At 47.8% G+C, this 27,281-nt stretch overlaps 2 protein-coding genes across 13 annotated transcripts in view; one reads left to right on the forward strand and one right to left on the reverse strand.

Moving 5' to 3' along the window:
* Positions 1-4,129, forward strand: part of GNAL (G protein subunit alpha L) — a 143,151-nt gene extending 139,022 nt beyond the window's left edge. For both annotated transcript variants that reach the window (XM_087857481.1, XM_045815128.2), the window contains exon 12: positions 223-4,129. In XM_087857481.1, the coding sequence (XP_087713607.1) occupies positions 223-369 (147 nt within the window). In that variant the 3' untranslated portion in view covers positions 370-4,129. The remainder of the gene's footprint in view (positions 1-222) is intronic.
* On the reverse strand, positions 2,538-26,351 carry MPPE1 (metallophosphoesterase 1). 11 transcript variants are annotated; one of them, XM_045815121.2, is made up of 13 exons: positions 26,217-26,346; positions 25,047-25,128; positions 19,064-19,161; positions 18,862-18,935; positions 14,782-15,165; positions 11,789-11,897; positions 7,966-8,069; positions 7,223-7,297; positions 5,500-5,608; positions 5,280-5,387; positions 5,070-5,192; positions 4,121-4,261; positions 2,538-3,187 (listed from the first exon to the last, which is right to left on the reverse strand). In XM_045815121.2, the coding sequence occupies exons 5-13, from the start codon at positions 15,048-15,050 to the stop codon at positions 3,005-3,007; spliced, it is 1,221 nt and encodes a 406-aa protein (XP_045671077.2). In that variant the 5' UTR covers positions 15,051-15,165; positions 18,862-18,935; positions 19,064-19,161; positions 25,047-25,128; positions 26,217-26,346; the 3' UTR covers positions 2,538-3,004. The 11 variants fall into 11 exon arrangements, with proteins under 11 accessions (XP_045671077.2, XP_087713609.1, XP_087713608.1 ...); XM_087857483.1 differs by lacking the exon at positions 26,217-26,346 and adding an exon at positions 25,847-25,951; XM_087857482.1 differs by lacking the exon at positions 26,217-26,346 and adding an exon at positions 25,809-25,933.
* Between the last annotated feature and the right edge of the window lie 930 nt (positions 26,352-27,281).

The following is a 27,281-nucleotide window of genomic DNA, read 5'->3' on the forward strand; positions in this document are numbered from 1 at the left end:
AGGTTCGAGTTTCCAGCGGTGTGCAGTATTTAAGCAGTCCTTACAGCTGAGTGTTCCTGTGTCAAACCAACCACAACCCGAGATCCTCTTGTCTTTGGTCAACCTGTTGCCTAAGTCTTTCTCCAAGAATTAATGGGTTGGCAGCAGTGTTCCCACATACCGCTGGGCATGGCGGCCAGGGCCCCGCCACCCAGACAGCTTTTTTTTTTTCTTTTTTCGCAGAGGATCAGCACTGCGACAGGGGACGGCAAGCATTACTGCTACCCACACTTCACCTGTGCCGTGGACACCGAGAACATCCGCAGGGTGTTCAACGACTGCCGCGACATCATCCAGAGAATGCACCTCAAACAGTACGAACTCTTGTGAGGCAGCCCTGGGGGGGTGGGCACGCCTTCTCACACCTTCTCTCCGCCTGCCCCTCCTCCCTTGGCCACCCTGCCAGGGGGAGCGTTTATTCCAGGACTGTCAACCCCAACCCATGGTCGAAAGTGGGGAGTTCCCAGTCTCATCCGGCTGCCACCTGTCCCGTTCTGTGTTGGCTCGTGTGTGACCACCAAGCCTCTGGCTACCTCTGTTCCCCTCAGGTTTGGTTTGTAGCTTTTGTCTTCACTGAGCACAACCTTCCCCGGTGCCCCCACCTGCACCCATTTGTGTCACCGCGGACCACCACTCTCAGGTGGGTGATGCTGCAGCGAAATCTTTCCGGGGGGGGCCCTCTTCATCATCCACTCAGTGCTTCATGGATTCAGCAGGAGCTTGATAAATGGGGGAGGAATGGCACTTTTTTCCGAAGTATCAAGCACAATTGTAGAGGCAGGGGTACGATGCGGTCAGGCGGACACGTGGCCGCCCCTTCCGAGCCTCGTTGGCCCAAGAGCTAGGACGGACCTCAAGTCACAGAGTGGAGAGAAACCCTTTTCTCAGTCGTGTTGGAGTCGCTGCCAACCTCAGGCATTAAATTAGACCTACTTTGAGCCTTTTACATTTAGGCGGAAAACCTATCACACGCACAGCTGCAGTGCGTCCCGTCTCAAAATGATTCTCTAGACTGACTATGCTTGGACAAGAGTCTTTCCGTATCTTGTGGTTGCTGTTGTTTTATGGCTGGTTTATTGTAACTGTACAGACCACCAGATGTAACATTATTTTATATAACTACTTAAAAAAATCCTTGTAGATCTTTGTGCCTTGATTATGGCTCTATCTGTAAAAGAAACGTGTTTTTATCGTGTTGAACAGCTAAATGTCACATTACCTGCTGCTTGCTCTAAAAAAGAGAATGGTATCTGTAGAATTTAGGGTATTTTATCAGGTTAGTACTTTTAAAAATGTCCTTGATTAAATATATATATACACATATATCAATCATACATATTAATCATTCACATCTTACAATTTTGTCCCATCACAAGCTTCCTTCAGAAACCAAGGACTTTTTCCTCCAATCTGTCTTTTGATTATTTTGCAATTTAAAGACTTGTACAAGCTCTCTTGAGTAGAACGAGGCCAGGCATTCCCTTGGTCAAAGCTTTTGAACCACTCACTTGACCACAGTTTCTGCCGTAAGCAAACAGCAAGGAGGAGAGAGAGGGGTGTCAGTGTTTGATCTGGCCTGAGAGAATCAAAGGATAGCATCTCCATTTGCCTCTTGAAGCGGAAATATTACCACCTTTATTTGAAATACAAAGTCAAAGTCTATGGCTGTTGCTCACACGGGAAAGATTTGCAAACGCAGCCTCACAAGTTACAGCACAGGACAGTATCTAGAAAGGGAGAATCACCGTAGCGGTGACGCTTCATAGTCTATCCACAGCCACAGCTTGGAGGGTAGTTTTCTTAGGTCTAAGAGAATCTGCAAAGATGTCCAAAGATATATTTCAACCATACAAGCCCAGAAGTGACAGCCTAGCTGACGTCACTTCCTTTCCTTTTAGTCTTTAATATTTTAAAGTCTATTCTAGAAGGCAGCATTGTACAGTCCTTTATAAATGCATCCAGATTTAAATGCGACTGTTCCAGGAAAGAAAGGACGACAACCTTCCAGACGATCAGTGTAGTGAACACGTAATTTATGTCCGCATCACTGAATTCCTGCCCCTCTCATCCCTGTTGCGTAAAACTCCGATGTGAAATGAGACACACAGAGTGGAGGTTCTTTTCTTTCCGTTGTGCTCTCGACGTACAATGGGAAGAACCACAGAGCCGCACCCCCACGTGTGCACCAACAGCGAAGCCGTGTGCCTACATTCTCACGCAGCAGTTCCCCTGCAACGGAGCTGCCTAGAGAGACAGAGCCAGGCTCGGAAAAGGCACACAGAAAGAACACATCTTATCTGGCTGAAAATTATCGAAACATATTCATTTCTAAATACCAAAAGCCCCTTTCCCAGTCCTTTTCTCAAGTTTCTTTGGCTCATGGACAGGCATTACATTCAGATTTAACAGCCTGGTCTGCTGGAGAGAAAATTACACTTCTCTACAAATCTGATTCCATTATTAGCACAGAAAGTACAAAAGTCTGCGAAAACAATATATTCCTGCTTGTGGCATCTGTGCTTTTATTATTTTAAGTGTTCAGCTTTATAATAGATAAGACTGTGAGGACCACTTCGTAGGGGGACAGAAGCAACCCAGCGTTTGTTCACACGCACTCCCGAGTGTGTTCCCGGGCCGCCAGCTCCAGCTTGGGGAAGGTAGGACAGTCTAGTGCATGCAAGTGATGACTTTAATAGCTTTTACATATTGTACAGACACGATCTTTGATTATACATATATTTGATAAAATGAGAAAACAGACCTGTTGCAGAGGACATGTTCCATTTTTATAGCATGAGAACAGTACAATCAACTATTTATTCTGCAGGAATTCGCATCCGTGATTTACAGTTTCTGTGATGTGTGTCAAGACAGCCTCCTTTGATCTCATCTCATGTGAGCCCTGCCCGAGGTCCAGTTTCTTTGGCTTTGTTATTTATTACGAGAAACAAAAGTCTCCTGCTCTTCACGTTGTCTTAAATTTTCTGAGCAGGTTCCAGCCAAAAAGAAAAGGTGAGGGGAGAAGCTCAGAGTGAACTAATATGAGGACCACCAGGAGCCCAGCTGCTACACAGTACGTGGCCAGAACAGTGTCCTCGTAGGGGAGGTGGCACTTGGCAAGGGCGTACTCTGTGGGTGTCATACTGCCCTAGAAAGGAAACGAGAATGTTAATGCTGCAGGGAGAGCCCTCCCACAGCGCCACCCAACAGACTTAGACGCAACAGAGGAAAGGCAGCCATCTTGGTTGACTCAAGTCAGGCCAGGAAGTGGCTCTCCTCCCGAGACGAAGGGGCACAGCCTTCAGCCTCCACAAGCCACCACCCACCAACCACAAGCACTGGTTGGAGACATGAAGGGAAGGCTCCTAGCGTGCTGAGTGGAGCTGAGCTCTTCATTGAAACTAGCCCCTGGCACAGCAGGTCCCCCTAAACTGCAGTGGGCATACACGACAGAGACGCAAGAGGCATAGAGATTACATCAGTGGTCATTGAGAAACTAGGACTACAAGGCCATTTCTCATGCCACTTCATGCTAAAATAAGCAACCGGTTACCCGGGGCACCTCGGTGGGCTTTTTTTGTAGACATTTTTGCGATGTGGAACGACACTGAGGAATGGTCTCATTTACTTTGAATTTGAAAATATGAGGGCTTCCCCATCTTTTCATGAAGTAAAAGTGGCTGCTAACTGAAACAACATGTTGAGTCAACTTGCAAGACCTGTAGCCTTCTCCTGCCATGCCACAAGATGAGGGCACACAGCCAATGAAGACAGGATCCTGTTTCCTTAGAACATTAAAAATGCGCAGCCTACTACCTGAGAACGGTGTGGCCCATGGAGATGACACACTCTGCAGGATGCCCCACCCCCACCCCCTCCAGGGCAGTGCCATGCTCCTGTCCCCAGAGAGGCGTGCAGACAGGGGTCAGTGGATCAAACCAAGTGTGCGTGGGGAGCAGGGTACGTTTGTATTTACAGAGTTTGTATGTTTTTACAGATTGCAGCAATTAAATAGTTGATTACTGTGTTGATTTCAATACTTCTATGAGAGCGTTCAGATGAAAATAAACGTTCACATTACCATGATGAAGCTGGGGTTGTTTCTGTTCCTCCAACTGAAAGACGGCACGCTGATCTCAGGGACTCCCGCCCCGTGGAGCACCTCGCAGGCGCTGTGCGTGTGGCCGCTCAGGATGAGGCGTGGCCGGAGCCACCAAAGCAGCTACCACGCCCGGGGGACAGCAACCGGCGGTCAGTGCGTGGACAGAGCCCCCTCGGGGCCCAGGGCCAGGCCACCCCTTATATCATGAAGCTAAATATAAAACCCCTACTTGGTTGGGGGCTTTTATTTTTTCCTTAAAATCCTTTGGTTGGTTTAGAGCCTATCAAAAGTAAGCTCAGGCTTTGAGGGAGAATCTATCCTTCTTATCTCATATTTATATTTTTACAAATATTTTTATAAATTTATTTATAAATATATTTATATTTTATTACATAGTATATCGTACATTATACAAATATGCGTTTGTATAATGTAAATATATTTATAAACATATATAAGTAACATCTTAATTAAGTCCCCCAAAATTAACTCTTATAAGTTCCATTCACATTTTCAAATACATTTAAGTTGATGAAAAAAACTCTGAATAAATAATAGTTGGAAGATATTATGAACCTGATATTAGGAAACATGGGTCACGTGGGTGGCTCAGTCAGTTAGGTGTCTGCCTTTGGCTCAGGTCATGATCCCAGGGTCCTGGGATAGAGCCCCGCACTGGGCTCCCTGCTCAGTGGGGAGTCTGCTCCCTACGTCCCTCCCCCTGCTTGTGCTCTGTCTCTCGCTTTCTCTCTCTCAAATAAATAAATCTTAAAAAAAAAAAGAGAGAATTCGGGGGGCGGGGGGAGGAACAAAAGGATGACACGAAAAGCTGAGATGTTGCCAAACCCCTGCCCTCCGCCCCCAGGCCGGGAACTGTGCCGGCCATCTGTCTGTCTGTCGGTGGGTGGGCAACCCACTCCCCGCGAACCTGCTGTGAGGCCTCCTGGGAAAGCACATCGTATCTCTCCTTAAAGGGGATGCCCCGCTCTTCCAGAGGCGCGGCGTCCTCCCCGGAACAGTTGGCATCGCTTCTCCGGTAGAGTGGGAAGTGCTGCCGGGAATTCGAGAGGTTCCCTCGTAAGCAGGAGGCCCTGGCCATTGAGGCCCATGGAGCTGGCGCTGCACGGCCCCCCCTCACCTGCAGGAGCACCGGGGCCGACGCTGGCAGCAGCTGCGGGTCTGGGCACGGGCCCGAGCGCCGTCCCTGCTGGGGAGAAAGCAGATCACCCGGCAAAGCCAGCTTTCCCTAAGGGGCAGGAAAGGAAGAGAGGGTAAAAACACAAAGTGCAGCGACCGCCCCGCCCCCTCCCCAGAAGATGCCAGAACAGAAGCTCCTGAGCCTTCAGCGGCTCTCCTACCTCGCGGGAGCAGTTCAGTTTGCGAGAAATTTCGATGAGCTCGGCTTCCGCTTCAGAGCAGATGTGGCAGCCATCCCCTTCCAGGGCGACGCTGTTGACCATCACAAAGCTGAGGCAGAGGGAGCGGGCGGAGAGTCAGGGCCCCTGGGCTCCGTGGCCCGGACCCTGGCAACACTGCTCCCACGACGCAAAGGCTGGGCGCCCAAGTGTGAAGAAACGTACCCCCGAACAGCTTTAAGCCTCAACGCGACTCACCTGTTCCAGGTACGAGTCGATATTAAGAAAGCTCGATAGCGTTATACTGGGAGTGGAGCCTAAGACACGGTCAAAGGAGTGTTAACCTTCGATTTGTGAGAAAGCCCAGATTACAGGAGCTCTGAGGTCAGACTACCACTGAGCTCAGCCTCTCACCCTGTGCCCCATCTATAAAGATGGGGAGACAGCAGTACCCCCACGCCACTGACTCGCAGGGACCAGATGCAGTATGGCAATCACGCCTGTCACTAGAATCCTCGGTAACTGTGAGATACTGTTACCATGACATACAGTGAGCTGCGGGCAACATTCGCTAACATCTGTACACGCAGCAGACGGGGGGGGGGGGGGGGGGGGCGGGTGCTGCTGCTCAGAGCTCACTGGTACAAACCAGGATGATGATAAAGTCATCACGGCTGCCGTCTACAAACCCTTCACCTTAATTAGATTTGTATAGACTACCACTAAATATGCTTTTATTTCCTACACACATACCAACCGGGCATGAAGAAGGTACCTGTCAGTAAACACTGCCTGAAATTTAAAGAATCTTAGCAATAAGGAGCTCACTAACCAAACGATCTGAAATACGATGAGTGTGTAAAAGTTTCTTAAACTCTACGCCTATGGAAAAGAACCAGAACTACGTCAAGTCTTCACAGGACTCAGGACAGGAAGCTACTAGAGGCTCAGTCCTATGGGCAAAGGGAGGGAAGGAGTGAGCATTGGTGGAGAACCCCTGACCTGGTCTCTGGGAGTGTCCCAGATCCTCTGTGATGGACCCAGTGAGCTGCCATGGCCAAAGCCACGCGTGCTGGACACCCACGGGGGCCATGATCTAAAGAGGAAAAGCCTTCCTCTCCCACCTTTTCTCTCTGCACTAGGTCCGCAACCAGAACACGCACGGTCTTGTCCACTGCACCGCAAACACACACCCGGACCCGACAAGGTCCGGAGACAACACGAAAATGGCCACATGGACGGGGAGCTGGTGCTCACGGTCAGACAAAAGGGTTGGGAGGCTTTGGTCTACAGATCAAGGCTGATGGGGGGGGGGGGGTGCACAGCTAAAGGACAGTGAATTTTGTCCCCAAACCCTGGGACAGCATACCCACAGGAGCATCCTTCATGAAGGGAAAAAAGTACATTTTGAACGAATAAAAATATGCTCCTTTACAGAGTGGGTTGATGAACTTTCTATCCCCCAGAGACACTGCGGGCAGGAGGGGAATGCCCTCAGTGGCCAGGGAAAGTCATCAACGGGCCGGTCCACCTGCAGCTTGTTAAGGAACACCAGGCTGGTGACCCTGACCGTGACCGTCAGGGAGGGATGCGGCCTGCGGTGCCTTCATCAGAAACGGTACAGCAGGCCACACGGAGCCCAGCTCTGACCCAGGACAGCAGCTCCCTTAGAAAATGAAGTTCCAAGGATGGAAGGGGCTTATAAGAATTTACAAATAATACTCACTTAATTCCTTTCCAAGAAAACAGCCTTTCGGGGCTGAAAACTTTCTCGAATCGTTTTATTTTGTATGCGTTCATCCTGTACTCAATTGTAAAAAGAAACACTTTTCAGAGAAAGCTATTTAAGGACCCCTTAAGAGTTAGCATAGACACAGGCAACAGCGCGGGATCTGAGTGCGGGACTAGCTTTGTGAGAGGACAGCGCCAGCTGCCCCGGGCCGTCGGGGGCAGGTCTCAGCTCCACCACCCAGTGACTGCAAGGACGGGGGGGCAAGTGACTTAGTCCCCAGAGCCTCAGTTTCCTCACTGGCACAATGGTTAAAAATAACAGGACCACTGTAAAGATGAAATGAGTTGATACATGGAAGTGAAGTGCTTAGCCCCGATGTTTATAGCAGCGTTACAGGCTGACACATCAGAAGCCCTGCGTAAATCCTACTTACAAAAGGCTAAATGGTCTTGTTCTCTGAGTCCCAAAGAAAATAACTGGTCATTAAGTTTCAAGTTAGAGTCACCCAAGGGCACGTACGAATTTACTCAACAGAGATTCATTAAGGGTGTAAAATGTGCCAAGACAAAAATCTTTGCCCTAGTGGAGTCTACGCTCCAGGGCTTCCGTCCTTCAAGGGCAACAAATGCCTCCCCCGCCCCACCCCAGCACAAATAAGGCTCTCAGCTGAATGGTGGCAGGTTTAAAGTTCTAGGTAACGAAGTTCTCAGGGTACGATGCTTCGCTGAACTACTTACTGATAGTGGAAGCCAATGTCATGGTTGCCAGCAACCACCTTCAGCTGCACGTCACGTGGGTGTCTGAATATTTTCTGAAACCGCTCCACGTCATCCGCCCAGGCCTACGGGGAAAAATGGGTCACTGCTGAGACCCAGAGAACCCTCTCTTCCCTGTGGCTAAAACAACACGCTTCCTATTCTGATGATGCGAAGTTAACTCCCCTGTCCAAACCAGATGCTCAGAGTTAACACAGAACTGAGAATTTTTTTTTTTTAAAGATTTTATTTATTTATTTGACAGAGAGACAGCCAGCGAGAGAGGGAACCCAAGCAGGGGGAGCGGGAGAGGAAGAAGCAGGCTCCCAGCGGAGGAGCCTGATGCGGGGCTTGATCCCAGGACCCTGGGATCACGCCCTGAGCCGAAGGCAGACGCTTAACCGCTGTGCCACCCACGCGCCCCAAAACTGAGAATTTCTAATTCTGTGTCATCCTGCTTTTTCCAAGACTTAATATTTTAATTATTTAATTTGATGCCAGCTTTTAATTAAATAGTACGCCCCCATATTAAAACATTAGATAGCGATTATATACCCATTATTTTAGGATCCCCTAAAAAGACCCCTGAGGCCGACTCAGGCATGGACCCCAGGTTGATCATCATTCCAGATCTGGACCCATTATAAGAACAGGCTCTTAGGAAATGTCAAGTACATTCGTGTGTCTCAACCCAGACAAAGCTGAGCGCATCCGTCATCTTAGCACCCCTGTGGCTACCACTGTGGGAATGAGGACAGATACGATGTGGGGGAGAGAAAGACAAAATCCAACCAATATTTCAACATTATTCCGACATTTACTTTAACTATTAAAGCTGGAGAATTATGTTTGTATCATTCTGGCTCTTCTTATTAAGCCTAAAAACATCAGTCGGACAAACACAGGGAAGATAATACTTAGTTGGATAGTAATCAACTTTATCCTAAAAGTTTTAAGTAAGGCCCAATCTAGAGAAATATACCAGAGAGAAGGTCCTCCAATACATTTATAAAGACCTCACGTTAACGAATAATATTTAAAGTTAAGATAAGATAAAATCAGAATAACATAAAATTAGAAAAACAAAAACAGGGGCGCCTGGGTGGCTCAGTTGGTTAAGTATCTGCCTTTGGCTCAGGTCAGGATCTCAGGTCCTGGGATGGAGCCCTGTGTCTGGCTCCCTGCTCAGTGGGGAATCTGCTTCTCCTTCTCCCTCTGCCCCCCCTTCTGCTCTCTCTCTCTCTCAAATAAATAAATAAAATCTTTTTTTAAAAAATAGAAGAAAAACATAAAAACATAAAATGCTATCCTTAATTTGCAAAAGCGACATATACATCCAACCTCATTTTATAACTATTTGCTTGTTACGTATAGTATTTCCATTATCTCATATTTAATTATGAGACTCTATAAACAGTGGGTTGCTTTTTTTTTAAGATTTTATTTATTTATTTGACAGAGAGAGATCAGAAGTAGGGCAGAGCAGCAGCAGAGGGAGAGGGAGAAGCAGGCTCCCTGCTGAGCAGAGAGCCCAATGCGGGGCTCGAACCCAGGACCCTGGGATCATGACCCGAGTCGAAGGCAGATACTTAACCTACTGAGCCACCCAGGCACCCCAAACAGTGGGTTTCTAACCAAATCTGGACCTAGACTTTCTTCATAAAGCTTTTGGATTATCCTGGGAAATGCCAATGGCTTTTTAAAAAAATATCCTACCCCACTGCAAACTGGTACAGCCACTCTAGAAAACAGTATGGGGGTTCAGTTAAAAATAGAGCTACCCCACAATCCAGCAATTGCACTACTAGGTATTTATCCAAAGGATACAAATACAGTGATTTGAAGGGGCACCTGCATCCTACTGCTTATAGCAGCAATGTCCACACCAGCCGAACTATGGAAAGAGCTCAGATGTTCAACAACAGGCAAATGGATAAAGATGTGGGTGTGGGTGTGGGTGTGTGTGTCACACACAATGGAATACTACTCAGTCATCAAAAAGAATGAACTCTTGCCATTTGCAACAATGTGGATGAACTAGAGAGTGTTATGCTAAGTGAAGTAAGTCAGAGAAAGAAAAATACCACATGATTTCGCTCATATGTGGAATTTAAGAAATAAAACAGAGGTTTGTAACAAAGGGAAGGAAAAATTAAGTAAGATGAAAACAGAAAATAAGGAAACAACCATAAGAGACTCTTAACTCTAGGGCTGCTGGAGGGGAGGCGGGTGGGGGGATGGGGTAACTGGGTGATGGGCATTAAGGAGGGCACTTGATGTAACGAGCACTGGGTGTTATAAGCAACTGATGAAGCACTAAATTGTACCTCTGAAACTAATAATACACTCTATGTTAATTAAATTGAATTTAAATAAAAATTTTTAAAAAAATATCCCACCCCCCAAAATCCCTCCTAAAACCATTCATGACCAAACATTTTTAACTAAGCAGCAAAAGAGCTTTTTTCTTTTTTCCATTAATTCCAGGAATATAATAAGTACAATATTTTGACAGCTAACAACAGCCTTTCTCTTTGGTTATGCTTTTTTGGTAAGGCTTATGTCACCTCAACACCCAGACACAAGCCCCTGAAGGCACAGGAACCTCATATCAGGCCCCCGTGGCTCCTTCTGCTAAGAGGAGGGGTGCCTGGGTGGCACAGTCGGTTAAGCATCCAAATCTTGAGTCCAGCTCAGGTCACGACCTCAGGGTTGTGAGATCGAGCCCCACGTTGGGCTCTGCACTCAGCACGGAGTCTGCTTAAGTTTCTCTCTCCCTGTCCCTCTGTTCCTCCCTCAACTCATTCTCTCTCTAATAAATTTTTAAAATTTTTAAAGAGAACAGGAGAGTAGCAAGTAACTTTTGTAGCACAATTCTCATAATTTCACGGTTAAATAACCAAGTGTGAAGTCCAATTACATTTCCAAATGTAGTCTGTAACTTTGGTGACAAGTGAAATTGCATGCACTTTGCCTCTTTTTCCCTTTCCCAAGAGGCTCGTGGGAATGTACATTCAACAAAGTGAGTTCTGACGGACCTACCTATTTCTTACATAAACAAACACAGCTGACAGTTGAACAAGAGTTTGAACTGCATGTGTCAGCTAATACATGCACTTTTTAATAAAGACGGTACAGTACTGTAGAGGTATTTTCTCTTCCTTATGATTTTCTTTTTTTTTTTTTTTTTAAAGAGTTTATTTATTTATTTGACAGAGAGAGAGACAGCCAGCGAGAGAGGGAACACAAGCAGGGGGAGTGGGAGAGGAAGAAGCAGGCTCCCAGCAGAGGAGCCCGATGTGGGACTCGAACCCGGAACGCCGGGATCACGCCCTGAGCCGAAGGCAGACGCTTTTAACGACTGCGCTACCCAGGCGCCCCCTCTTCCTTATGATTTTCTTAGCAACGTTTTCTTTTCTCTAGCTGACTTCATTCTAAGAATACAGACTAGAATACACATAACATACAAAGTGCGTGTTAATTGACTGTGTTACCAGTTCCAGTCCATAGTGGGCTACGGTAGTTAAGTTTTGGGAGAATCAAAAGTTCTACACAGATTTTTGACCACACAAGGTCAGTGCCCATAACCCGGCATCGTGCGAGGGTCAACTGTCTAAGACTAGTTTGCCTAACTCAAGACTGGCATGAGATACAGATCCTAATAACCTTCAAGGTGGATTATACACTTTGAATGCTGGTGTAAGCAAAACTTCCAACCCCCACAGATACTGTTTCATGGATTTTCTGGGCTCCCTGTCCTGGACCCTCAAAGCGGGATTAGGGTGCCCGGATCACAGGGTCCTACCTGGGAGGAGCTCCACTTCCCTTCGTCAAAGATGTCCCCTAGAATGAAGACGACTTCTGGCTGCAACAACCGCAGAGCCGTCTGGAAGGCTCTCTCCATTTGCCACTCCCTTGAGGTCAACAGGAAAAAGCACTGCATCAGTCTCTCTTACTGGAGCCTAGATCTGTCTTATGGGCCATTTAAAAAGTGAACTGAACGGTCCCATTCTCCTTCCACGGCCCCACCCCTGCATTCCCAGCCATGCTTGCAAGGGTCAGAGTCAATATCTGATTAAATGTGAGGAACAATGGCCCCGAGGGAGAGTCGGGCTGCCCCATCCACACATCTTAAAGGCTGACTTCCCCTGTATGGGACCCACAGATCAGATCCTACACTCTACCCCGGAAGCCATCCCTCAGTCATGACAAGCCCCAAAGGTCAGGGAGAGCTCAACGTAGCTTCCAGAGATACCTAGTGTAGCCTGATTCTGCACTGCACCAAGGAGATAACAGTATCTGCCTTAAGTTTCACTTCTTTTTGAAGAACCTCAACTTCCTGCCTGCCTTCAGAATCAGGGGAAGATAATGGGATAATCAGACTAGCTAATACCAAAACTATAAATCCGATAGACTTCAGACATCCAAGTAATCATCCCATAGGTAAGACAAGCGAATGAAAAGAGCCTGGGGGGCTCAGTAGGTTAAGCGTCTGCCTTCTGCTCAGGTCATGACCCCGAGGTCCTGGGATCGAGCCCCATGTCCAGCTCCCTGTTCAGTGGGGAGTCTGCTTCTCTCTCTCTCTGCCTCGTCCTCCCCCAGTTCATGATCACTCTCTCTCTCTCTCTCAAATAGATACATAAAATCTTAAAAAAAAAAAAAAAAAAAGCGCCTGGAATCTAGAACCTGACAGGCAACTGCTTAAAACCCCAGCTCCACCCATAACCCCTTGTCCGGCCTTGAGAACGTCGCCTACTCTCTCTGATTCCTATTCTTCGTTGGTAAATGGGAGTAATGAAACTACTCTCAGAGGGCAGTTAGGGGATTAAATGATAGGACTTGTAACGTGTCTAGCACAGCACTGACACACAGTAGGTGTTCAAACATCAGTGCGTTCTTGAACCACCCTCCCCTCTCCCTGACCAACTCTGACGTGTGTCATTTTCCTAAGGATCCCAATTCTTCCCCCGTCCCTGGCTGTTGCTCCCCTACCAAAGGAAACTGTGGCATCCCAGGGCATATAAATCGGAGAAGGTAATTTGAGGTCAGAGAAGACTGTCCGGGCCGCACGTAAACTGCTGCACGGCTCCCACTTGACTCCAGATACCTTCCAGAATTAAGTTCTGTTTTTCTTGATTGAATGTTATTCACTCTGGAGAAGAAAGCATCTAGAAACAGCAGCAGCAAGAGGGCAGGGAAGAAAGCTCAACCGGTAAGGCCCAAATGAGGCCAAAGGAAGTCTCACCCGGGCCCTTCTCTATCTCATGCCTCATTTGGTTTAAAACTCCGAGTACAGAAGGACGGCAGCCCCTCCATCTTTGCTTCTTCTGTCTTGCCTTCTTCCCTCACCCCTGGGGACATTACACCTCTCACCCTCCCACTCAAGATAAGGTTCATCTGTACCCAGAGTACTCCAGGAATACTCCTGCTCACAAGGATAAAGACCCGTTTAGGGAGGCACAAAGGCAGCCATGGTGAGGAAAAGGGGTCAGGGTGGGGGGGTCACCAGGGGCTGAAAGCCCCATCAGTCACCCTCTGGTGGCCATTATTCACAACAGCCAAAAGGTGGACGTATCTATCAAAAGATGAACGGAGAAACAAAACGTGGTCTAAATATACAACGCGATATCACTCCGCCTAAAAAAGGAAGGAAATCCTGACACTTGCCCCCACACGGAGGGACCTGGAGGACATACTGCTCAGTGAAAGAAGCCAGACTCGAAAGGACAAATACTGTATGACTCCGTTTATACGAGGGACTGACGGAAGCCAAGTCCAGAGAGAAGGAAAGTAGCACGGTGGGTGCAGGGGCTGGGAGAACGGGGAATGTGGAGTCGGTATTTAATGAGGACCAAGTTTGGGAAGAAGAAAACGTTCTAGAGATGGCTCGTGGCTACGGCTGCCCAACAGTGTGAATGCACGTGATGCCACTGAAATATACACTTAGAACTGTTTACGATGGTAACTTTTATGTTATGTATACTTTCCCACAATTAATTTTTTAAAAAACCCTTCTGGAGGCGCCTGGGTAGTTCAGTAGTTAAGCGTCTGCCTTCGGCTCAGGGCGTGATCCTGACATTATGGGATCGAGCCCCACATCAGGCTCTTCCGCTATGAGCCTGCTTCTTCCTCTCCCACTCCCCCTGCCTGTGTTCCCTCTCTCGCTGGCTGTCTCTCTCTGTCAAATAAATAAGTAAAATCTTTATAAATAAATAAATAAATAAATAAGCCTTCTGATGGGAAAGCAGGTAGACTGTGCTGGGCCGGTCTACGTTGGAGAGACAGGACCTGATCCGCTCCCCAGGGTGACAGCCACAAATCTGCTCTGCTCCGGCTGCCCAGAGCAGGCAAAAGCCAAGTCGGCTCAAAACGACACACCAGCGACTGCGAGAGGGGACCACCAACCCAGGTCTGTTTCCTCTGCTGCCCAGGGGAGAAGGGCAATCTACCTTGGCCAGCGACACCCATGTGCCAGCCCTTGCTGTGGGCATTTTCCTCACACAGCCTGTGAAGTCTCTGGTATGAACCAGTTACAAACAGGGAGGCAGACACAGGCTGGGAGGCGCCCTAGGAACTTGTCCAAAGTCACAAGACTCAAACCCAGACCTGCCTCCCAAATCCTGGGTCTTTATAAATTTATAACAGATGCTCGGCAAACAGTATGTTCAAGGAAAAGTCAAATACCCCATATGTCTCTCTTTGAGAGGAAAATAACTAATGACTACCCTGACCTATAGGGAGAGGGATCCACCTTTTTGCCTGTAGAATTTCAGAAAGATTCCTGATTGTAGCTAATACCTTCGTAATTTGTCTAGCCAATGGCCTCGTACTTCCCCAAGCAAGTGGGTATCAGCCAAAAACATGGCTTTCAGAGTCTTTTGTCCACTGCGGTCGGCTGGAGTTTTCACCTCAGGCCAATCACACCGAAAGATCACTAAGTAATAGATGAAAAATTCACAAAACAGGAGCGCGGCAAAGACAACAGCTGTGAGTTTCAATATCAGGAAACTCCTTCTCTTTAACAGACAAAGATGCTGCCTTCCAAACCCCAGCCTGATCAGAGCCATGTCTTCTGCCCCGGAATCGCCAGCATCCAGGAGTGAAATCCATCAAGAATTGACCACAAGAGAACTGTGGAATCCTGGGTAAGGTGCAGCAGGGGTCCAGGGCTTAGCCATGTACCTACAGGGAAAAGAGAAAGGATCGGATTACATTTCTTTTTTTTTTTTTTTTTTCTTTTTAAGATTTTATTTATTTATTTGACAGAGAGAGACAGCCAGCGAGAGAGGGAACACAAGCAGGGGGAGTGGGAGAGGAAGAAGCAGGCTCACAGAGGAGGAGCCTGACGTGGGGCTCGAACCCGGAACGCCGGGATCACGCCCTGAGCCGAAGGCAGATGCTTAACCACCGCGCTACCCAGGCGCCCCCGGATTACGTTTCTTAATCATGCCATGAACACTCCTTCTATTAAGAACTAATGAGTTATAGAATCCCACCTATATTCCCAAATAAATGAAGTATCCAGGACTTGTACAAGGATAGTATGTTGGATTATGTTATAAAAATGATCTTCCCACTAACACGATAAAGTTTTACTACCCCTTTGGAAGGCATTAAATACGAATCTATCCAGAGGATGTCAAAGTAGGAGACATAATGGAACAGTCAACAAATATCACTAAGTGTAACATGACTCCCGAAACTTGACTCCCACCCGTCCCGCACCTTACAAATCAACAGGCCAGAAGCCCCCTGTACCATGTTGCTTCTGAATCCATCCCTTTTCCACATTACTTCTCCACAAAAGAAGCGAATATTCACGGACAATGTGCTTCAGGGATGCGAGCAATACATCCCACTCTGGGCTCAGAGGCCAGGGTCTCCCAGAGCCACCCATCTGTCAGCATGGCATCTAGGTGATACGTTTTCCCGAACATGGGTTTTCACCTGCAAATGAGCCCTACAATTCTGGATGGCCTTCTGTGAGAAGACATCTGTGTGCAGTGGTTTCTCTATGGGACAATGTTTATGGATTCTTCTGAATCATAAATGAAGTCTGTATCCTATTTAAAAACAAAGAAAGCATCCACTTTTGACGCATCTGAAGGGAAAGGATGGTACGCGGGTGACCTGAAGTGGGCGTTAAAAAGTGACATGCAGGGCTCAGTCAGTGAAGCATCTGCCTTCAGCTCAGGTCATGATCCCAGGGTCCTGGGATCGAGCCCCACATTGGGCTCCCTGTTCAGTGGGGAGCCTGCTTCTCTCTCTCCCTCTGTCCCTTCCCCCCGCTTGTGTGCTCTCTCTCAAATAAATAAATAAAATCTAAAAAAAAAAAAGAAGTGACATGAGTTCTTCACCTCAGGCTCCAGACTAGGATTTTAAAGTGACCTGATGGCTGCAGAGAACTCACATGGGAGAAGCTCCCAAAGTCTCGCAGGAGAGGCTTGGAGGGCCAGTGACCACAGATCCTCACTGAGCCAGTAAATATAGACAATCCCTTTCTGGGGGGGTGGGGGGGTGCTTCTCTAAGATAAATCCAGGAACCCTCATATGGTTGACAGGCAAGGAGTCAGGAACACTCTCACTCCCGTAGGGTCTAAAATAATCTCTGCAAAACTCAGTTTCCAGAGCTGTCCACATCTGCACACAAGCCTGGGTCCCTACAAGAGTCCCTAGCTTCCGGCACAGTGGTGTTCCTTCCATATAACCACCAACCCTTAAGATAAATTTTTTAAATCTTACTTAAAGAAAAACAAACGGGAGCAAATGTGTATTTTGAGCCATTATCAAAAGTTTAAAACAGGGGGCGGTTAAGTGTCTGCCTTTGGCTCAGGGCGTGATCCCGGCGTTCTGGGATCGAGCCCCACATCAGGCTCTTCCCCTACAAGCCTGCTTCTTCCTCTCCCACTCCCCCTGCTTGTGTTCCCTCTCTCACTGGCTGTCTCTATCTCTGTCGAATAAATAAATAAAATCTTTAAAAAAAAAAAGTTTAAAACAGAACCTCAGAACTGAAAGCGATAAAGGACAGATGGCCTTCCCACTCTCCAAATGCAGCACCGACAGCCGCTGGCTGGAGGACCCAGGGCTCACCCCCGCCTGAGGCTTTTCGGAAAAGGAGAAAGGATAGGATCATAGGATCGGAGGGGCAGGAACGGCTGTGGGCCCAAGGGTTCAGCCTTCCTCCGCCTGCTCTCAGTGGCGATATTTACAGTAAGTACTTGATGGAAGAGGGAACGCACACGAATGCCAGACTGTGAACGTGTCCTTTCAGCCAGGGAGGTCAAAGGCAGCCGCGGGTGTAACCCGGGATCAAGTGCTCTTCCTGGAATTCTACTCGGAACATCCACACTATCTTTATCACGCGCTTCCACCACCAGGGACCACGCGCCACACCCTGTCCTCGTCCTTCGAGCCTCCTGGCCACCTCGGTTTCTTGAAGGAAGAACCACGCGTGCCACATAACTAGAATCACCGGATACTTCATCTTCCCACCGAAACATCTTTGAGAGGGGAAAGTGGAATTAGGGATCATGAAAACGGGGCGCTGGTGCAAACCAGGGCGGCCGCAGGCCACTCAGCGACCAGAGTCCCTGGGACATGACGGCACCCCGTGAGGCCAGCGCTTAATCTGATGCCCACGGGGAGAAAGTAACGCATCTCTTGCTGCCGTCCCTCTAGCAGCAATCAAACTCCGGAAGGCGGTACAAAGGCCCCTAGCAGCCATCCACCGGGGAGACGAAGGACATGGATCCTCTGCTTGGGTGATGCTCGTGAAGGAGAGAAAGAGAGAGCCTCGAAGGAGTCATGAACAGATTTCTTAACACCATCTCATTTCCTTTGGTGTGATTCAGTCAAATGCATCAGAAACAACCATTTGGTGTTACTATCTCACTTTCTTTCAAAGGGCCCCACAGTCTTCTGAAATCCTAACCACAGCTGCTGAAACTTCCCAAAAACCATGTTTCCTCAGACGTGAAAGGGTGAGCCCAGAGGAAAGAGCCCAGCCTTCTGGGGCTGGCCCTACAGTTCTCCTAACATGCAGACCTTTGCTCTTTTGAGGCTCCAAACTCCTCATAATTGCTCCTCAACACCCACTTCCTTTAATCCAAGAAGCTGGTTTCGGTATCCGAAGATCTGGAACACGACGGGGGGGGGGGGGGGGGATGAGCGGCCTGGAACAAGGCTGCCGTCCAAACGTAGCACACAGTGGGGGTCAGGGGTTGAGGGGACGCAGAGCTGCAGTCCCTCAGCTTCCGTGGACCCGTGGGAGCAGGACAGCACACAGAGACAAGCCAGGGGTTTGCACTCATAGAGGGCCCGAGCTCTGGCTGACCCAGCCGGCCCAGCTCCCACAGACGCCTGACCCTGTGCAGGCCCACCTGGCCTCTGCCTCCGGGCTGACATCTTAGGTAAGGAGCGCCAGGAGGCAGACAAAAGGCTGGGGGCGTCCCTGCCCTTCCCTCAAGCATCTGTGCCCTTTTTTCCATAAAGACATAAAAAATACCCTACACAGAGCCCTTCAGCCAGAGGACTTAGAAGAAAGGAAGCGAAGGAAGAAGGAAGGTAGGATGAAAGGAGGGGGAGAGCAGGGAGGGAGGGAGGGAAGGGGGAGGGAGGGAAGGATGGAAGGAGGGACAGAGAGAGAAGAAAGGAAAGGGAAAGAGAGCGAGCAAACTAGCTGGTACTGTTATATATTTTCTTGTGAAAACCCTACCACCATGCTGTTAGCCCTCCAGTATAAGGTGACCCTTTTTAAGAAACAGAGCTCCTCATCAGAGTGAAAACCATTATCCGGCAACTTCTGACACCAGACCCTTAAACAAAATTCCATTTGCTCGAATCTTGGAAATCTACTTTTCTTTCTCTAACCAAACTCACCGCACTACTCCTCAAATTAGTGCTCCCCCATGGTGTCTTCAATGTGACAGCCAAAGTACATCCCCTTTCACCTCCTGAAATGAAGCCAGAGTAATTTTTAGGGCTGAGGGGGGTGGGGCACGGGATCCACTGTCTCCCCTGGAAATGGCACAGCAAGGCCACCGTGCCAGGCACACGTTAGGTAATGAAACTCCACTCCTACCTGACGGCTGCTTCCAGATGGGTTTAAAGTGACCCTGTCCTTGTGCTCTAGCCAACCTCAGGGACCGCACAGCTCCCTCATTTTCTGATGCAGCTGACCTGTGAAAAGAACATGCTGACCACTGGGAATGGGAGCGACGGACGTTTCCAGCACAAGGGCACACAGGCCACAATGGAAGCTACCTTTCTTGGCAGGAAAGAGGAAAACCTAAGGGCTCTATAGGGAACCAGCCACTTGTTCCTCTTCCAGTATTTTATCCTAGGTTACAAATCCCCACCAGCAGAAAACAGATCCCCTGAACTGCAAAAAGCCCAGCCTACAGCTCTGCTTTGTGACCTTGGGCTGGCCTCCTACCCTTTCTGAGCCTCATAATGGGGCGCACAGTACTGCCTCCACTGATGTCAGCAGATTGACAGGAAGGATGTTCACAAATTTCTTAAACAGTAAATCTTCCCATGAGGCAGGTGCGTCAGGCTTAGATAAGAGAGCAGGCCTTCCAATCTGGTGAATTCCGAAGCAATGGAACTCAATTCAAACAGCCATAATCAGAGTAAGGAGAATGAAGCCCAACAGAGAAGAAAGGCCAGAAGCTGGAGAGTCTAGAAGCTGTGGCCATCGTTCTCTACTCATTTACTGAGTTGGACTTTCTAATACTTGACATCCAAAGTCCCTATGCCCTTTCCTCACTAAACATAAACCTAAACTTTTTTTTTTTAAGATTTTATTTATTTATTCGACAGAGATAGAGACAGCCAGCGAGAGAGGGAACACAGCAGGGGAGTGGGAGAGGAAGAAGCAGGCTCCTAGCGGAGGAGCCCGATGTGGGACTCGATCCCAGAATGCCGGGATCACGCCCTGAGCTGAAGGCAGACGCTTAACGACTGCGCCACCCAGGCGCCCCCATAAACCTAAACTTTTATCTCCACCATAGTAAGTAAGTCAATGACTTAAAATCTCCACAGCCGCTCAGTCTGAATAACTAAGTGCTACTCTTATCTTCCACGTCTAGGCTCTTACAGGCTCAAGAAGAGAAACTGCGTTCTTCCTAAGATCAAAGGAGGGTCGAGTCCTTCATCAAAGCACTGTGGCGGGCTATACCCAGGCCCAAATGCAGCCAGCTCTTCCTGCCTACCCGATAAATACATGGGGAAAAAATGTGCTTATCCATCTTATGTCACTAGATGTAAAACTAGGCCCTGAGTGGTTTCAATAAGGGCACTATTCTCTGTGTGTTGCCTTCTTGTGGTTAAGTGATGAACAACTGTGTCCATATTAGACACTTCCCTTTGCATTAGCAGATTTGGGTTCAAAAAGCAAAATTACTAAAAATTACTAAAAGTTATTGTTTTCACCACCCCGCCCAAGGAGAACCTGCCGACTTTATTAAGCTCATCAAAGGATATCCCAGCAGGAAAACTATCCGGGCCTCCCAACACTGTTCAGTCTGGTTGGGATCGAGAGGCAGACACACGGGGCACCTGGGTGGCACAGCGGTTAAGCGTCTGCCTTCGGCTCAGGGCGTGATCCCGGCGTTATGGGATCGAGCCCCACATCAGGCTCTTCTGCTGTGAGCCTGCTTCTTCCTCTCCCACTCCCCCTGCTTGTGTTCCCTCTCTCACTGGCTGTCTCTCTCTCTCTGTCAAATAAATAAATAAAATCTTTAAAAACAAAAAAAAGGCAGACACACGACACCTCTCAGGACCCTTCCTGACTGGTCTATAACAGAGCCAGGTTTGATATTAAAGGTCCCAGGAGGCCCTGGTGAGAACTAAATCTGCACGATTTTGATTTCTACCACCCACACACAACTTACCCCTGACACCACACATGATGACATCAGTCACATTTGCTACCCCGGAATTTTTCAAAAAGCTAAAAGAAACCCATCCCTGGTTTATGAAATGGGTTTAAAAAATAAGATAGAATAAAACAGAATCGAAAACATCAGCCGGTAGTGTACATAGTAAAGGCAAGGCATCATAAAGGTGATTTCAGGAAACTCTTGTCTCCACGTTTCTGTACATGGATGTGTGTGTCCTGGTCACGATATAAAATGTATTTTTTAGGCACTAGTCTGTAAGCTCCCTAAGTCAGGGACCTTGCCTGGTCCATCCTCACATCCCCCCTCCGCTGGAGCCCAGGATGGGGCCTGTAAACAGTAGGTGCTCAATACGCATCTGTGGAGTGAATGGCCTACATTGTATCTTACTGTCCCAAACATTTTAGAAATACAAACATACATTATCACTCTTTTGGTCTTTAAATGCTTCACAGTCTCCAGCCATAGGAACAGGAGGAACAGATCGAGAAGAAGTCCTGTTCCCCTTGGTCAGAGGGCCAGGCAGGAATTTAAAGACGGGCAAAGAGATGCACAGAACCCATTTTCTCACCAGCCCCAGTGTGGAACTCTTACAAAGGAAAACCTTGCATGGCTCTCTGATGAGAGGGAAGTAATGACAATCTTCCCTGAGCCTTTTTGGAGAAAACAGCTTTCTTTCTAAAAGGGAGGTACATGAAAATGCTTGGTAGCTCCTGGGTTCTCTCCGAAACCCCAGGGGCTGGCACGATCCGGGCAGCTGGGGAAGTCTATACCCCAGTTCTGTTCTTTCCTAGGACGTGATCTCAGGCAAGTCACTCAGAGAAACAGAAAAGGGGGAGGGAGAGAGAGGACGGTTATTACAAAAAACAAGACAAAAAATAAAATAGCAGGGCGCCTGGGTGGCGCAGTCGTTAAGCGACTGCCTTTGGCTCAGGGCGTGATCCCGGCGTTCTAGGATCAAGCCCCGCATCAGGCTCCTCCACTGGGAGCCTGCTTCTTCCTCTCTCATTCCCCCTGCTTGTGTTCCCTCTCTCGCTGGCTGTCTCTCTGTCAAATAAATAAATAAAATCTTAAAAAAAAAAAAAAAAAGAAGTGTGTTCAAAAATAAATAAATAAATAAAAGAGCAAGCATTGACGAGGACGTGGATAAATCGGAACCCTTGTGTACTGTTAGTAGGAACAGAAAACGGTGCCGCCCCTGCAGAAAACGGGGTGGTGGTTCCTCAAAAAATTACAAATAAAACTACTATAGGGGGGTGCCTGGGTGGCACAGTGGTTAAGCGCCTGCCTTCGGCTCAGGGCGTGATCCTGGCGTTATGGGATCGAGCCCCACATCAGGCTCCTCGGCTAGGAGCCTGCTTCTTCCTCTCCCACTCCCCCTGCTTGTGTTCCCTCTCTCGCTGGCTGTCTCTATCTCTGTCAAATAAATAAATAAAATCTTTAAAAAAAAAAAAAAAAAGAACTACTATAGGATCCACCCACTTCATTTCTAGGTATATACTCAAAAGAACTGAAAGCAGGGACTCAGATCTGTGTACACCCACGTTCACAGCAGGATTATTCACAAGAGTCAAAAGGTGGGATCGACTCCAATGCCTGTGGATAAACGAACAGACAAGCAATATGTGCTATACTTATATGTAGATAAATGGAATATTACTCAGCCCTTAAAAAGGAAAGCAATGTTGACACAGGCTACAACATGGATAAATCTTGAGGACATGAGACAGTAAGGGAAATGAGCCAGTCAAAAGACAAATACTGTATGATACCATTTTTAGGAGGTCCCTAAAATAGTCAAATTCATAAAGACAGAAAGTAGATGGCGGTTGCCAGGGGCTGGGAAAAGGGAAAACGGGGAGATGTTGTTTCATGGGTATAGTTCCAATTTTGCCAGATGGAAAAGCACTCAAGACTGGCGGGACCACGATGTGAACCTACTTAACCAGACTGAGCTATACACCCAAAAATAGTGTATAGAGAGATTCGAAAGAATAAGAAGACAAGCCTCAGACTGGAAGAAAATATCTGCAAAAGACACTTCAAATAAAAGATTGTTATCACACATCTACAAAGAACTCCTAACACTCAATAAGAAAACAAACAACCCAATTAAAAAGTGGGCAAAAGTCAGACACCTAAGCATTTTCACCACATACACACTGAACAAAAGTCACCACGTGAGTTGACAGATGTGTTAATCAACTGTTGTGTGGATTGTGATAACCACTTCACAGTGGACACGTACATCAAATCACATTGTACGTTTTAAATATGTATAATTTTACCTGTCAATTGTAGCTCAATATAGCAGGGGGGAAAATTAATAATGATTAAAAATAAATTAAAAATGGGCCAAAGAACCCTAAAAGACACCTCACCAAAAAAGTATGTTGGCAACTAGGTACATGAAAAGCTCCACATTGTAGGTCATCGCAGAAATGCAAATTAAAACAAGAACAAGATACGCACCTACTAGACACACCAAAGACAGCCAAGACAGACACCTATCAGCATCACCAAACTCCAGAACCCTGGCAACACCAGATGCTGGTGACGATGCGGAACCACAGGAACTCGCTTTCATGACTGGTGGGAATGCAAACTGCTGCAGGCACCAGGGAGACAGTTCGGAGGTTGCTTCCAAACTCAACATCCTCTTATCCTATGATCCAGCAGTTGCGCTGCTGGGTGTTCTGCCCCGGTGAGTTTAAAACTTACGTCCGCACAAAAACCTGACACAAACATTTACAGCGGCTTGTTTCCTAACTGCCAAAACCTGGACGCAACCCAGATGTCCTTCAACAGGGGAATGGATAAATAAACCATGGTACGTTCAGACAAGGGAATATGGTTCCGTGCCAAAAAGAAAGGAGCTCAAGCTGTGGAAAGACATGGAGCAACCTTAAATGGGTATCACTAAGTGAAAGAAGCCAGTCTGAAAAGGCCACATACTATAGGATTCCTATATGACATTCTGGAAAAGACCAAACTGTGGACAGAGTAAAAGATCAGTGGTTGGGGGTGGGTAAGGGGGAGGGGGAGGGATGAGCAGGTGGAGCACAGGAACCACTTAGGGCAGTGGAAGTACTCGGTATGATACTATCATGGTGAATGTATGTCATACGTTGTTAAAACCCATAGAATGTACACCACCGGGAGCCAACCGAATGTGAACTATGGTCTTTGGGTGATTCTGACGTGGTCATTGTAGGTTCATCAATTTTAACAAATGTGTGGCTCTGGTGGGGGATGCTGATAATGGGGACGGGGTGCTATGTGGGGGCAGGGATCATATGAACCCTCTACTTTCTACTCAATTTTGCTGTGAACCTAAAACTGCTCTAAAGGGGCGCCTGGGTGGCTCAGTCGTTAAGCGTCTGCCTTCGGCTCAGGGCATGATCCTGGGGTTCTGGGATCGAGCCCCACATCAGGCTCCTCTGCTGGGAGCCTGCTTCTTCCTCTCCTACTCCCCCTGCTTGTGTTCCCTCTCTCGCTGGCTGTCTCTCTCTCTGTGTCAAATAAATAAATAAAATCTTTAAAAAAATAAACTAAAATAAAATAAAACTGCTCTAAAAAATAGTAATAATTAGCAAGATGGTAAATTTTTGTATATTTTACCACAATTAAATATTTTTTAATTTAAAGTAATGCTATCATGATACATGATGGAGCATAGATGAACCTTGAGGACATTGTGCTAAGTGAAATAAGCCAGACACAGAAAGACACATACTGTATGCTACCACTTACATGCGGGATCAAGAGTGGTCACATTCATGGTGACAGAAAGTAAAACGGTGGTTGCCAGGGGCCGGGGTGGGGGGGATGGGCAGTCATTATGTAACAGATATGGGGTTTCAATTGCGGAAAAAGAAAAAGTTCTGTAAATGGATAGTGGTGATGGTTGAAGAATAATGTGAAGGTACTTAATGTCGCCGAATTATAACCTTAAAATGGCTAAAATGTTAAATTTTTACGTTACGCACGTTTTGCCACAATTTTCTTTAAAAAAGGAAGAAGCGCACAAACACACAGTCCTCTGCAGGCTCACCATGTCCTATAGCAAGGGCTTCCTTCGGGATCTAAACATACTACTTTTACATATAAAAAGAAGTCTTGGGAACCTGGGTTTAGGGGAATATCCCTGAGTCACTTTCTCACCTTTTAAACAATACAACTGGTAGGGGAGACTGGTAGGAAGGCTCGAAGTTGGCTTGTGTTCCCCCAAATCAGAGCGCCTTTCCTTGAAATAAAGCAAAATGTGTGTGTTTTTGCTGAAGCATCTTTCCTTCGGTTAACTATTTATTAAAGTGGATAATGCATTAGTCCCTGCTACCTGCGGCACACAGAGAAGGAACCTCATCAGCGTTTAAAGAAAAAAAAAAAAACAAAAACAAAGAACCAGCTAAAGAAAAATGACATGTTATTGTTCAAAAATAGCTCTTTTAAGTTACGGCATAAAATGTTAACATATAATATATGCATGCCACATTGTTCTGTATTGCCTAACACATAAAAATAGCCGCTGCAATCCATAACCGGGAACAAAATATTTTATCCATTGACTGAGTTTTAACTTCAGAGCCATCATTAAATATCTAAATACCCTCCACCCAAAAACAGCACTAAAAAATGTTTACTACGCACTAACATAGAGTTTTTTCTCTTACTTGTCCATTATCTTAAATAAATTACCACAGTGTCATCAATGGCTATTCGAATGTTAAACGTTCCACCTTAAATAAGATTTTTTTGGTCAATCTACATCAGCAAACTAGAAAGTGAGAGGCGCCTAGGATTTAATACCCCGGGGTTTAGGTAATCGTGATTCTCCAGCAAATAAATGTTATGTTTTTCCATCAGCTCTCAATCCTAAAAAGGCAAGGAGGTTCCAGTTCGCAGTAACAAGAAGTAGCAATTAACCTGGAAGCCTCAATATTACAGCATGGTTATAAGAATACTTGGGAGAATCCTGCTTGCCCTGGGCGGCCAAGCACGCGGCGAGACAGATCGGAAAGCAAAGCCTCTCGAGCGAGCCGGGCCCCCATCACTTCACCTGTCCTCCGACCCGCCGAGCAGCCCCGCAACTTCCTGCTTCCGCGCACGTGGCCCAGCGGGTCCCCGTCACCCCCCCCCCCCCCCCCCCCCGGCACCGCGCGCCGCGGCCTCCAGCGGGCAGGGAACACTGAGTCGCCGCGAAGAGGCCCGCCCCGCCCCGGGCCCGCCCCCCGGGCCCGCCCCCCGGGCCCGCCCCCACCGGGCCCAGGCCCGGAACCCCAATGGGCTCCGCCGGCTACCGCAAACGGTGGGTGCAAAGAAGCAAAACCCTACATTTGGCCGCATCTTCCTCAACGAATCGGTCCTTCGTGCCATCCTTAATGTCTTCTAGACTTGATTCTCCGCTCGAGTCCTTAGTGCCGCGGCTCCCTGGAACGCCCAGAGCAACGTCCGAGAAGGCGAGGGGCGCGCAGCAGCCGCGAAGCCGTTGGCGCCCGGAGTGCTGGCAGGGGAGGAGGGCGCGCCCGCCGGTGCGGATCGGGGCGGCGACCCAGGCGCCCCGCGTGGTCAGGGCGGCCCGGAGCTCGCTTGCCGTCTGCGCGGCCGCGAGTCGAAGCGGGCTCCGCGGGCCTCGGTGCTCCCGGGCTCCGCGTCCCAGGCCCTGGGGGCGGGGCGGCGGGGAGCCGAAGGTGGCGGGAAGCCGAGTGGCGGGACCTCCGCGCGGCGCCGAGGGGTGGCGCTGTGGTTGCTCGCTTCCTCCCTCGCCGGACCGCGCCCCGGGTCCCACGTTGGGTCTCCCTCCCCCTGGTCTTCAGGGCGTGACCACGTGCCTTCAAGGAGTGTGTGATGAATAAATGAGACCATCAGAGCCACTATTTATTGAGGGCTTTCTTTTTCTTTTCCTTTTTTTTTTTTAACTCATGTTACTTATAACAGTACAGCATGGCATGTTCTACCTTTCAAAGAGCTTTCATGTCCATTATTTCCAAACAATCCTCAAAATAAGCCTGTAAATCAAGAGCAAGAACCACTACCCCATGTTACAAGAAGTAAACTGAAAATCGAAGCAATAACACACGGGGTCTTCCAACCAACCAATTCTAGCATATTTTTGCAAATCTGTGAGTATAGTTAATATACAGAGGCATAATAGAAATCATATAGAAAGCAACTAGCATAATGCCTGGTATCTAGTAAGCAAGCAGTAAATGGTAGCATTACTATTAACTAAGAATATTGTAATATTTTCAAATATGTCCAGATGAACAATTTCACCATCACGAAAACAGGGATAACCTGTGCACACCTGTACGATGCAATAGGAAGTACGCAGCATTGTCTGAAGTATTCTCGCTGACTGGAGAAGCAAAAGAAAAAATATGAATCCTGTAAAGCCTG

The sequence above is a fragment of the Ursus americanus genome, chromosome 30 (genome assembly GCF_024610735.1).
Source record: "Ursus americanus isolate L20-20 chromosome 30, mUrsAme1.1.p, whole genome shotgun sequence".
NCBI lineage: Eukaryota > Metazoa > Chordata > Mammalia > Carnivora > Ursidae > Ursus > Ursus americanus.

What these genes read in the sequence shown, in the direction of transcription:
- MPPE1 (XM_045815122.2), bottom strand. Translation starts at nt 15,050, where the DNA reads ATGGCTCTGATCAGGCTGGGGTTTGGAAGGCAGCATCTTTGTCTGTTA. An exon ending in TTTTCTTGGAAAGGAATTAA is followed by an intron (nt 5,609 to 7,222) that starts GTGAGTATTATT and finishes CCTCTGCCTCAG; the next exon opens with CTTTGTGATGGTCAACAGCG. An exon ending in CCCAGGAGGCCTCACAGCAG is followed by an intron (nt 4,262 to 5,069) that starts GTTCGCGGGGAG and finishes CGGGCGTGGTAG; the next exon opens with CTGCTTTGGTGGCTCCGGCC.